The sequence below is a fragment of the Ailuropoda melanoleuca genome, chromosome 8, assembly GCF_002007445.2.
Source record: "Ailuropoda melanoleuca isolate Jingjing chromosome 8, ASM200744v2, whole genome shotgun sequence".
NCBI lineage: Eukaryota > Metazoa > Chordata > Mammalia > Carnivora > Ursidae > Ailuropoda > Ailuropoda melanoleuca.
In genome coordinates, this window is record NC_048225.1 from 52,375,775 (window position 1) to 52,388,087 (window position 12,313).

The window sequence follows — 12,313 nt, forward strand, 5'->3', positions numbered from 1 at the left end:
ATGGGGCTCGATCTCACAATTCTGAGACCACGACCTGAGCTGAAACCAAGAGTCAGACATTTAACTGACTGCACCACCCAGGCGCCCCTAGAACATAATTTCTAAGGACCTCCTCTGCACAGACCATTGCCGTTGGCATTGAGAAGGCATCCCCTCCCTCTCCTGACCTACACTTCCAAGCGTAGGCTGCTTCCAGCTTGCCTCCCCCGGGAAGCCCTCCATGAGCTGGTCCTGCCTGTTGCCTGCACTTGTGGTCAGCTCTTCTCTTGGCTGGAACCTACCTCTCTACTGGCCCGGCAGTTTCTTAAGGGGGTGATTGGATTTTATGCCTTCCTGGGGCACCCAGCGTGGAAAGTTGCAGGCTGCATGAAATGGGTGAGAGGCCTTGGCTGAGGGCTGTGGCTGGGGAATGGGCCATGACCAAGCAGACGTGGCAGGGTTGCAAGGTGGACATCGAAGTCCTGGGACACTGGGATAGAGTGGGGGGTGCTCTAGTCCAAATGTCCTCATCAAGGAGGTCCTGTGTGGGATGGAGGATGAGTGGGAGAGACTTGTCCTCATCCTGGCTCTCCGCCAACTCCATTCAGTCTCCCTTATTTTCCTCATCTGTGCCGTGGAGATAGAAAGAGCTTTGTCTGAACAGGCCTGCGCGGACTAGAGAGGGGACTGTGCACGTGCATTGTAAACCCACTTGCTACAAACGCACTCACGCTATAGGGCCCCAGAGTCCAGCAGAGTCAAGTGCTGGCAGATGGTGCTAGGCTTGTGGGGATGCGGTGGGGGAAGCTCAGAGGGGCACCAGGAGAACCGGCCCACCTGGGATGATGAGTGCAGGAAACAAACAAATAATATGTTGAGAAAAGCAGGATTTATGGAACACCTAAGTACCAGGGACCGTGCTAAATGCCTTATGTCATGCCACTTAATCATCACAGTCCCTCCATATGGTAGGCTTTGTTTCCCACATTTTTACTGAAGAGGGAACTGAGGCTCAGAAAACTCAGAGATTGTCTAGGGCCACACAGAGGGGAAGCAGTGAGCCAGGGCTGGCCAGCTCTGACTCCGGAGCCCACACTGAGGGACTGAGCTACAGCCAGGACTGCGTGGGCATCACCAGGCTGTGAGTCAGTCTCAGGGAGGATGTTAGGCCCCTAAAAGGGGCGGACAGTCTTCAGACATGGTGGGTCCAAATCTCTCATTTTATACATGTGGAGGCTGACATTCTGGGGAGCGGGGCTGTCTGCTTCAAAATCATGCAGGGAGTAACGGCCGAAAGTACTAGAAAGCAAACTTTATTCTTGTCCCCCTTTCCCAGGACTTACAGAGGGGCTTGTACCCTGAAGGTCGGTGCTGGGTGCTGCCCCACGGGAAGATGTGCCTGCCCTCCCAAGGCCCATGGGGGACCACTGTCAGTCACCCAAGGACAGCCTTTTCCCCTCCCCCTCTCTCTGTGGTGCTTTGGGGTGCCCTCCTGTGGGCTGGCTCCCTCCTGGATCTGGCCCTGGGGGCAGGGACCTTCACCTTAGGGGTGCTGGGTCCCTGGGACTGTGACCCCATCTTTGCCCAGGCCCTCCCCAGTGTGGCTGCCCAACTGGCCGTGGACCAAGCCAACCAGGACTCCTCACTGGTGCTGGGCTCGAGGCTGGTTTCCGCGGTCCTTCCCACAGGCTGTGACACCCCTCACGCCCTGGCCACATTTCTGGCTCACAAGAATACCGTAGCTGCTTTTGTGGGCCCTGTCGATCCTGGTTACTGCCAAGCAGCAGCCCTGCTGGCCCAAAGCTGGGGCAAGACCCTTTTCTCTTGGGCGTGCGGAGCTCCAGAAGGAGGAAGCGAACTAGTGTCCACCTTGCCGTCGGCTGCCCACGTGCTGCTGTCTATCATGAGACACTTCGGCTGGGCGCGCGTGGCCATCGTGTCTTCCCACCAGGACATCTGGGTGGCCACAGCCCGGCAGGTGGCCATGACTCTCAGGACACATGGGCTGCCTGTGGGGCTGGTGACCTCTCTAGGACCGGGAAAGCGGGGGGCCACGGAGGTCCTGGAGCAGCTCTGCAGTGTGGATGGCCTGAAAAGTAAGTGTACCTGGGTGCCTTCCTCCGGCGGGCAGTGGGACTTCGGAGGGCTGTGAAGACCCTGGCCTGAGCCCTTGATGACAGCCCTGCATTTCGTCTCACAGCAGCCCTGTGAGCTAGTCCCGTTGAGCTCGGCACTTTGCAGCTCAGAGAAGGTATGTAACTTGCCGAAGTCACAGAGCTGGCAAGCATCACAGTCGGGTTTTGAGCCCGGATTCAAGCACTGGTTGTGGGGTGGGAGCCCAGAGCTGCCTGGCTTCCTGCCAGGGCCGCTGGAGGACAGGAGAGAGTAGCCGTGCTTGAGCCTGGAAAGGCAGTGAGAGTCAGAATGGCTTTTTTTTTTAAGATTTTATTTTTAAGTGATCTTTACACCCAACGTGGGGCTTGAACTTACAGCCTTGAGATCAAGAGGCGCATACTCCACGGACCGAGCCAGCTGCTTCTGGCGTTTATCAAGCCCCCACTGTGCCGAGTGCTGGGTCACGTGGGGGAAACAGGACCCACCAGGGGGCGGGTCTCTAGGGACGACGATGTAATGGAGAGACAGGTATAGAAGCAGGTGGTCGTGACGGAGAGGTCAAGGCCATCCGAGGGTGCTGGGGCTTGGAGAATCAGAGGAGGTTTAGGGCTGGGCCCTGGGGGTCTGAGGCTTCCGGGAGAAGGCGGCACTTGCCTGTCGGCTCGGGAGAGGCACGGTGGGTAGACCAAGGCAGAGGCGGCGCCTGGAACACAGAAGAGCCCTTGAAGTTAATCTAGACTGGGCTTATTTCAAACTGTGACTTGGGGCCCATCACGGTCAAGAAACTCGAATCGAGACTAGCAGTACAAAAAAAGAAAGAAAGAATGGGACAGAAAGAGAGAAGAACGGAACTGAGTAGAGGAGGGAACCTAGAATGGGACAACCAGGGCAGCACGAGAACGCTTTGCAGGCAGCAGGGGAACTGAAACTCCCGGAGGCTGCCGCGTTCTCTACCTGAGCGAGCTGGAGGCCGCGCCTGAGGAGGGCGGGTGGGTGGCCCCTGAGCAGGTGCGGCTGCCCCGAGAGCTCGTGCTGGGTGCACAGGGAGCCCCGGCCCAGGTGTGCCCGCGCCCGTTAGCGGCAGGACCTCACTTCTCTGAGCCCCGGTTTTCCGGTCGGTGGAATGGGGACGATGACACCCACCTCACAGGGTCCTGACCAGCAGCTGCTCACGGCTGAGTGCACCGTAAACATGCCGTTCAGCCAAGAGCCACCAAGCGCTGCCCTGGGCCCAAGCCTGGCTGGGCTCTGGGGAGGTGGTGGGGAGAGGGCGCCCAGGCCCCAGCGGGGAGCAGCTCCGGTCTGGCGGGAGCTGCTTCGCTTGGGGGTAGGGAGGGCTTCACAGAGGAGGTGATGCCAGGGCAGGGCCTGAGAAGAAGCTGATGCAGGCAGCGATGAGGAGGAAGGCGTTCCAGGCAGAGGGACGAGCTAGTGCAAGGGGATGGAGGAACAGGTCAATGGGACTAGGGGAATGGACAGCTCAGTTCTGTGTGGCTGGAGCATGGTGGCGGGTGGTGGGGGACACCTCATCAGACTCCTTCTCCAGCCCTGTTGCAGAGTTTTGAGTTCCAACCAAATTGCCAGCTTTCAGGAGCCCGGAGGCAGAGTGGTTCGGGGCATATTCTCTGGGGTCAGATAGCCAGAGTCACAGTCCTGGCCCCGCCTCTTACCAGCTGTGTGACCTCAGCAACTCACTAAACCTCTCTGTGCTATAGTGTCCTCTTCAGTGACGTGAGGCTAATAAACCCCCTCCATCCCAGTCCACACTTCCTCCCAGGTTGTGGGTATCAGCTTTCCCCTGCGGCCAACTGCAGAACAGTGCCCCCAAATTATCAAAGGTTTTTTTTTTGCTTAGAAGCCAGTACCAACACGGGGCCAAAGAGATGGGGCAAAGGAAGCCCTGGTTCTGTTTCTTCCCAGTCCTAGTGTGTGAGGGTCCTCCTCCCTATGCTGGGGCAGGGAGTAGGTGGCTTGTGGCCCATAGCCCACACAGCATGGCCACCCAGGGGCTCAGCAGAGCCCAGGGCTCCAGGCTCTGGCTTCCACATGACCAGGGGCCTCAGGCGCCAGCAAGGAGACACCAGCTTTCCTGGGAGGCTGTTTTACTGGATTTTCTAGAGAAGTGATTGTAGCAGGAACCTGAGGGGTGGCCCTTTGTTGGCTGAGGTTGTAGCCCTGGTCAAGGACCCAAGTGGAGAAGAGAGGAAGGATACAGGGGACCCCTACCTTGGATAGATGTGTGAGACCCTTGCCTTGGGCAGGGGCTCTCTTCTGTCCTGGAGGCCTGGGGAGGAACCTGGCTGCCTTATCACCAAGGGCCTATCTCCTTCTCGGATGCAAAGAGGCATGTGCTCATGGTAGGGAGCGGACCTGAGAGTTATGAGCGGCTCTCCCGGGCCACAGATCGTGGGCAGCGGGGAAGGCCTGCAGACGCAAGCCTGCCCCTTCTCCCCCTCACCACCCCCCCCCCAGTTGTGGTGCTGTGCATGCACTCGGCGCTCCTGGGCGGCCTGGAGCAGAGCGCCCTGCTGAGCCGAGCATGGGCCCGGGGCCTGGCAGACGGGAGGCTGGTCTTCCTGCCCTACGATACCATGCTCTTCGCCTTGCCCTACCGGAACCACTCCTACCCGGCCCTCGGCGACAGCGGGCCCCTGCAGGAGGTCTATGACGCCGTGCTCACCATCAGCCTGGAGTCCGGGCCCGTGGACAAGGCCTCTGAAGCTGCCAGGGCCAGTGGAGAGGTGGCCATGCACTTGGAGCCAGAGCAGGTGGGTCAGTGCAGGCCCGCACAGGGTCCGGAGTGCGGGGCCACGGGCGGGTTACATGCGCTCCTCACCCGCTCTAGGCCTTCCTGGCCTTGGCCAGCTACCCACCTGGCCGCCCAGCCCCACCTCCACTGTGGGCCCGTGACCTGTCCCTTACTGGGCAAAGTGTCTCTGCGTAGTCCCTAGGTACTCTCTTCATCTCTAGCTCCCTCTCTCTCTCCCTCTCATCCGTGTGTGTGTGCACATGCTGGCTTGTGTGTGTGTGTCTATTAATCGCTCTTGGCCTGCTTCACCAGTTCTCCCTGTCTTGTGACTTTCTGCTTCTATTTTCCTATCTCCAGCTCAGCGCCTGCAATTTCCATTTCTGGCGCAGTTGCTCTTCCTCTCACAGACGTTCTCCCTCTTCTTCGTCTGCATCTGCCTAGCAAATCGTGCAGATCAGTAGGAGGGATGTTGGGGTGCAGGAGAATGGGAAGGTTTTCTGGAGTCGCTGCCGTGAATCTGAGAAGTGCTGGGGAGGGGCGGGGACGTGCTGGCTCCGCTTTGCACATAGGGCTCCTCGGCTCGAGTCCCCCTTGGGATGTCTGCTTCTTGGTGACAAGAAGGCAACGGTGTCTGGAGGTGGTGACAGGGATGCAGATGCTGGGGGAGGGCCTTACAATGAGACGTTCATCTGACAAATGTGAATTGGGTCCCTCTGCTGTGCCACTGGGCCAGGCGTCAGAGACACAGCGATGAATCAGACAGACCTGGCCTTCAGCGAGCTTCCATTAGGGCAGGCAGATAATACCCAAGCAACCGTATAACCAAATCCAAATCGTGGTAATGTCACCAAGAGAAGGAAGCAGGTTAAAGTGACAGAGAGCGGTTAGGATGGAGCAGTGGGCAACAGGAGTTGGGACAGGCAGGGAACCCCACTGCAAGGAGGCGGCACGGGAGCTGAGTCCTGCACGGGAAGGAGGCAGCCAGGGTGCGGGTCTGGGTGAGGAGCGTAAAGGCCTGGAGGCAGAGTGAGCTTTGGAGGCTAGAGGAACAGGCAGAGGGCAAGGAGAGGCTGGACTGTCATGAAACGTGGGAGCAGGGGTCCGAGATGAGCTTGGGGCCGGGCCATGTGAGGCATTTTATGCCAGTAAAGGAGTCTCAACTTATGGGACACTAATGGGAAACTATCAGCAGGTTTTAAGTAAGAAATCATTGATTCTTTTTTTTTGTTTGTTTAAGATTTATTGTAGAGAGAGAGAGAGTGTGAGCAGGAGAGGCAGAGGGAGCGGGAGAGAGAATCTGAAGCAGAATTCCGTGCTGAGTGCAGAGCCCGACCTGGTGCTCGATCCCATGACCCTGAGATCATGACCTGAGCCGAAACCAAGAGTTGGCCACCAACGACTGCACCACCCAGGCGCCCCTTGATTTATGGTTTTCAAAAAGATTGCTTTGGTTGCCCGAGTGGCCTGAAGAAATGCAGATGAAGCAAGGAGGCCTTTAGGAGGCTCCTGTGTGGGCTGGGAGAGCAGTAAGGGCGCCTGGACCCAGATGGCAGGAGCGGAGGGGGTGAGGAGTCAGTTGGGTTGGGAATAAGTTCTGGAATAGAACCAAGAAGATTCAATGACGAACAGGAAGAGAGAAAGGGAGGAGGCGGGAATCAAACCTGGACTTGAGACACCAGGCATTTCCCAGACTGGGGGGGATGTCTGTGTAACAGGAGCAGACAGAAGCCTTGAGGAACAGGAGTTCTGTTTTGGACATCTCAGGCAGGTTTGAGGTGCCCGGGAGATGTCGGAGTTGGTGGTGGCCACGGAGACCACGCTACCACTGAGTGGGGACTGAGGTCAGGGTGGGACCACAGGGAGGGCTGTGTTGGGGCCAGGGTGGGGGTGATAATCTGTACGATTGTGGCTCGCAGGGCTCAGAGATGTCTGGGAGTCTGTGCCATGGGGTTATGGGGTTGAGGGACTGTCTCTTTCACAGGTGTCCCCGCTCTTCGGGACCATCTATGATGCTGTTGTTCTGCTGGTCCACGCCCTGAACCGCTCTCAGAGCCATGGTGCCGGCCTCTCAGGGGCCCACTTGGGGGACCATATGGGGACTCTGAACGTGGCTGGCTTTAGCCAGAGGATCCAGACTGATGAGAAGGGCAGGAGGCTGGCTCAGTATGTCATTTTGGACACAGATGGTCGGGGAAGCCAGCTGGTCCCCACCCACATTCTGGACACAGGCACATGGCGTGTGCAGTCCCTGGACAGGGCCATACACTTTCCAGGAGGGGCCCCTCCGGCGCGTGACTCCAGCTGCTGGTTTGACCCCAATATGCTATGTGTGAGAGGTAATTCATCTATCCATCCATCTGTCCATTCATCTGTCCATTCATCTTTCCATCCATCCAATGCATTTTCCTCTTCCTGGAGTGCTCCCCACCTTTCCTGGTTAAATCCTACCTGTCTTACCTGTCAGAGCTGAGGGCCCCTCCTCCGTGCTCCCCACAGCTCCTGGGTGAACTGCTTTATGTTCCGCACTGGGGGTGTGTGTCCCGCACTGGGAGGACCAGCGTCATCTGTTCCCCAGACTAGCAGGTAGCTCACGAAGCTACCTTCACCCAATCATTTCTTTGCCGCTTCTCTTCCACAAATGCTGCTGGAGGACCTCCCACGTGCCAGGCACTGTGCACAGCCCCAGGGATATAGGAATGAATGAAATGATGTCCCTGCCCTCATAGAGCTGATATGCTTGAAGACCAGCCCCAGGGCCTGCTTTCCATGTCTGGTGGCAGAGACGAGGACAGCTGAAAACAACACAACAGTGTGATCAGAGCCATGAGTGGGGAAGCCAGGGCCTGACGGAGCCCAGAGGAGAGCCTCCTCCGTCAGCCCTGGCTCACACGCTTCACCGTCTAACAGACTTCAATTCATTCATTCAACAAATCAATCAGCCAACATTTACTGAGCATCCACAGTGTCCTACGCTCAGTGCTGAGAACTGAGAATGCGAGGGCAGATAAGAATCCTGCTCACGGCCAGCACCCAGGATGAAGCTCCCGAGTAACGGGGGACGGGGTAGGGCAGGTGCTCTGAGACGGGGCTCTGCGAGGGGACGCCAAGGGGGGCGGAGCCTGAGCAGCAGCACCGGCCACAGGATGTGTCTTCTCTCCGGGATCCAGAAATGGCCACTCACACTCTAGCCCAGGATTGGCACGATTAGCTCCAATACAACTGATCAGACAGCATGGATTGAGAGACTAGACAGCAGGGCTTTTGGGGCAAATGTACTTAGGGTTGCAGCTCAGTGCTGCTGCTGACTAGCTGTGTGATCTTGGGCAAGTTGCATACCCTCTCTGGGTCTCCATCTTTCGTGTGTAAAAAGGAACAAAGACTTAGGACCCTTAACTGCTTGTCCTTGCACAGGGGCCAGGCAGAGCCCAGCAGCAAGGCTTGTACTTCGAGGAGATGGGAAGGGGCTGTGAGGTCACAGGTTCTCAGTGAAAACCACTCCCCCAGGGAGCACCTAGGAACCTCAGGACTGGCTGGACTTGTCCTGTCCACAGCTGGCTTCTCTGCTGTCTGAATCTCAGGGGTCTTGTTGGCAAGAGGATGTGCTGTGTTCTTTGTTTTCTCTGATTATCTCTGTCTTGAAATGTTAACCTTAGAGATTCATTCATTCACCTTTCCTTTCAGCCTCCGCTGTATTCCTTGACTCCCTTTGGCAACAAGATTCCTCGAAATGGTGTCCATGCTAAGTGGATTAAATGTCACTTCCCCTCTTCTCTTGAATCCTCTCCACTGACTCCCTCCACCACCCTCGTAACAGAAGCAGCCATATCGAGGCCCCCAGTGGCCCCCACGGGGCTGAGGCTCAGGGCCAGCTGTCAGTCTGTGTCTTGCTCGGCCAGGGAGTGGTCAGCTCCACTCCCTCCTCCCTGCTGCTCCGCTGCGTTCCAGGCTCCCCTGTTCATTCTCCTTCTCTGGCACCTTTTCTGTTCTCCTGCTGTGCTGACATGACCACCAACTCCTGTGGGCTCGGTGCTTGGAGACTTTCTGGGTTCGCTCCGTGCTCACTCCCTTGGCATCTCACCCATTCTTGTGGCCCCCACATTGCGGTCTCCAGCATTGTTGGCTCCTTGTTGCCCTACCTCCTGCTAGACATGTCCAGTAGTAAGATGCTACCTGGGGGTCTAGTCGACATCTCAGACTTGATGGTATCTGAACTTGAACTCCTGGTCTGTTCCCCAACCTGCCTCCCATCATCTTCCCCATTGCAGGTAATGGGCCCCCCAACCTCCCAGAGGTGCAGGAACCCTCTGTCTCCTCACAGCCCCCATCTGGCCCGTCAGCACGCCCTGGGGGCTCCATCTTTAGAATTTGCCCAGAAGCAGAGCCGTTCATCACTCACTGCCCCCACCCCGGGCCAGGCCCTCAGCATCTCTCACTGGATCGCTACCCGCTTCCCCTTTGTCCTTGTACAACCTGGCACGTTGGCGGATCCTTTGGAAACATAATCAGACCTGGCACACCCCCAGGAGATCCTGCAGAGTCTTGGCCTCACCCGGAGTCACGTCGGAGTCCTGGCCGCAGACTTCACAGCACCCTGGCCCCCTCAGCTCCTTGGCCCGGCTTCCTCCCCCTCTGCCCTGCCCTCCCTCCATCACACTCCCACTTCAGAGCCTGACCACTTGCTGCCCCCAGGCCTGGAACGCTTTTTCTGCCGCAGGCTGTATGCTTGCTCCCTGGTCTCCTCCAGATTAAGACTCAGAGATTAGCCCCCCGGAGCATGGGCGAGAGCCGGGATGGTGTGGTGGCTAGGAGCCCGGATGCCAGAGCAAAACCGCCTGGGTTTGAATCCAGGTCCTGCCACTCACAGACCCTTATTTCTCTCTTTCCTCTTCTACAAAATTGTGATCATGACCGTACTTATTTCCAGAGGTCATTGTGCAGAATAACTGAATTGAAATACATAATAGCCTCAGAATCAGTGCTTCGTGCAATACAAGGGTATAACAGATTGCAAGGTATTTGCTGCTATGGTGACAACGGACTTAACTCAGACAGGGGGTCTCAGCAGGGGGCGGACAGCAGTGCTCAGTCCTCCAAGGAGAAAAGGACGGAAGGAGGCAAGGCAGGACGAAGGGATGGTCCCCTTCCTGTGGCAGCAGAGGTCAGTGTCCTTTCTCCAGGACGGGGATGGGCATTTAGCTCCTTGCCAGCCCAGGCTGCTGCTGGGGTTGCCCACAGCAGCCCTCCCAACCTTGCCCAGTGATCCTTAGCGCCTCTTTATAGCCAACTCCTGACATGAGGGCTGGAGATTTTGGATTCAGTGTAAGGAGGCCTCTCCAAACAGTCAGAGTGAAGGACAATGAGACTGGCTGCCAAAACAGGTAGTGAGTGGCCCATCGCAGGAGGAATGTAAGATGTAGGACAGCAATTGAGAGGGATACAAAATTTTTATTCAGCATCTGCCCCATCCAGGCCCTGTGTTGGGTGCCAGGGACAGTGAGATGAATAAGACACAGCCCTGCTATCCAGACACTCTGTCTAGTGGGAAGGGACCTGATATGCCAGGAGACAAAAGACCATAGTGTGATCAGGACTATAATGGCATCTGAGCAGGGTCCGTGGGGACCTGGGGACAGGGAGCCCCAGAACCCAGACAGAAATGCTTGAAATCAGTATCTGTGTGTGATGACCAGTCAACAGATAGGAATTTCCCACTTGGAGGCCATTCTGAGCCTCATCCCTGGAGAGGGTCTGGGGAGGGATTTCTGTTCCCATTTCCCAGAGGAAGGCCAGGGAGGAGGTGCAGGGGTTGGGGGAAGGGGGCTGCCCTCCTTGCGTGGTTGTTACCGTTAGGACTCACATCCGTTCTGCTCCCCCACAGAAGCACAGCCCCCAGGCAGCCTCCTGGCTTTTGCTCTGGCCTGTCTCCTGGTGCTGGCTGGCGGGGCCCTCACTTGCCTCATCAGGTGAGACTCTGTCTGCGCCTAAGCTTCATTCTGCCCCTCGGTGCCCCCCACCCCACAGGGCCTCTCTTCTGTAGGCACAATCCTGGCAACCCATAGGAGACTTTCCTATCCTCCATCCCAGCACCTCAGGACTGCCCAGCATTCCTGCCTGTCCTAGAGCCTCGGTCAGGGCCCTGTCAAGGCTAGGGTGCCTCCCAAAAAAGGTCCATTTGAAAGTTGGGGAAGAAGCCTGCGACCTCACAAACAACTGTCCCTCGCTGAGCTTCAGGCTATGAACGTGGACAATGAGGGCTTGACCAGGAGGATTTCCTGGGCCCTTCAGCTTTGAAAACAATTCTTCCTGGGTCTGAAGTCCTCTGTGTTCCCTGAGCCTCAGCCGCATCTGGAAGGGGTAGCACTCTACGCCCAGCCCTCACCCCAGGCTCTGATCACCCCAGAAAGCCTCCAGGCAATTTGGGAATTTGCAGGCTAGGGACCAGCAAGCATATCGGGCCAAGGGATGAGCCCTGAACTGGGGCCAAGGGCCTCTGTAGGAGAAAGTGTTCCACGGTGCCCTCCCAGCCCGGCTGGGACTGCTGGGGAGACAGGAAGAAGGCTCGAAGGTCAACGCAGGTCCAAGGGGCCTGAGGGAGGTGGGAGTGACATGTGTGCCATCCCTGTGCCCTGTACTTCCTCTTCCCCCAGATCGGGCATCCAACAGCGGCAGCTGGTGCGGGGCCCCCACCGGGTCCTGCTGACAGCCCAGGAGCTCACCTTCATCCAACAGCCCCCGAGCAGACGGGTAGGTGGGGCAGGCACTGGGCTGGCGGGGCAAGCCCCGGACTGAAGCCTGGTCCAGGCTCTTGACCATGCCTGCCCCCTCCAGAGGCTGCACATGGACAGCGTGAGCGAATCAAAGAGTGTGGTGGATGGCGGGAGCCTGAGGTCGGTGGCCCAGGGATCAGCAAGGAGCCTGCCAGCCCCCCAGGAGCCCACCAATGTGGCCCTGTACCAGGTGAGGGCCTCTGCCACCCCACGTCCAGGTCTGAGTTGCTGCACGGAGTTTGGGAGAAGCCGATGGAGCCTACAGCCTCTTGGACCTCTGTACGCCCTACTTCTGTTATGGAGTGGAAAACTGAGGTTTGAAGAGGACCAGTGACTTTCTGGGGTCCCACAGTAAATCAGTGGCAGGGAGGGGGAAGCAGGACTCCCAGCTCCCAGTTCAGCATGGTTTGTGATGTGACCTTGAGAAACAACCAGTTCCTGGCCACTTGGGCCTGGGGATTCCTGGCATGGGTCCACCCCAGGGCTTCTCTCAGCCCTGGGACCAGCCTACGTCATCCTCCTGCCTGTTTCAGCAAGGGACAGTGCGATCCCAGGTCCCTTAGGCCCAGAGGCCCAGCCCCCTGCCCCAGACAGCCGCTGGGCAGAGCCTCACCACCAGCTGATAGCAAGGCTGCAAAGTCAGAGATTAGACCAGCAGGATTCTAAAGTAGCTGGGGACACCGTGGCTTCTCAGGTGCCGTGT

At 57.7% G+C, this 12,313-nt stretch overlaps 1 protein-coding gene across 1 annotated transcript in view; it reads left to right on the forward strand.

Moving 5' to 3' along the window:
- The first annotated feature begins 416 nt into the window (after positions 1-416).
- The window catches only part of LOC100476540 (guanylate cyclase D-like), a 38,560-nt gene continuing 26,663 nt past the window's right edge, over positions 417-12,313 (forward strand). Inside the window, exons 1-7 of the mRNA XM_011219816.3 lie at positions 417-479; positions 1,316-2,075; positions 4,567-4,862; positions 6,825-7,179; positions 10,722-10,806; positions 11,491-11,587; positions 11,672-11,800. Coding sequence (XP_011218118.3) covers positions 417-479; positions 1,316-2,075; positions 4,567-4,862; positions 6,825-7,179; positions 10,722-10,806; positions 11,491-11,587; positions 11,672-11,800 — 1,785 coding nt within the window. The remainder of the gene's footprint in view (positions 480-1,315; positions 2,076-4,566; positions 4,863-6,824; positions 7,180-10,721; positions 10,807-11,490; positions 11,588-11,671; positions 11,801-12,313) is intronic.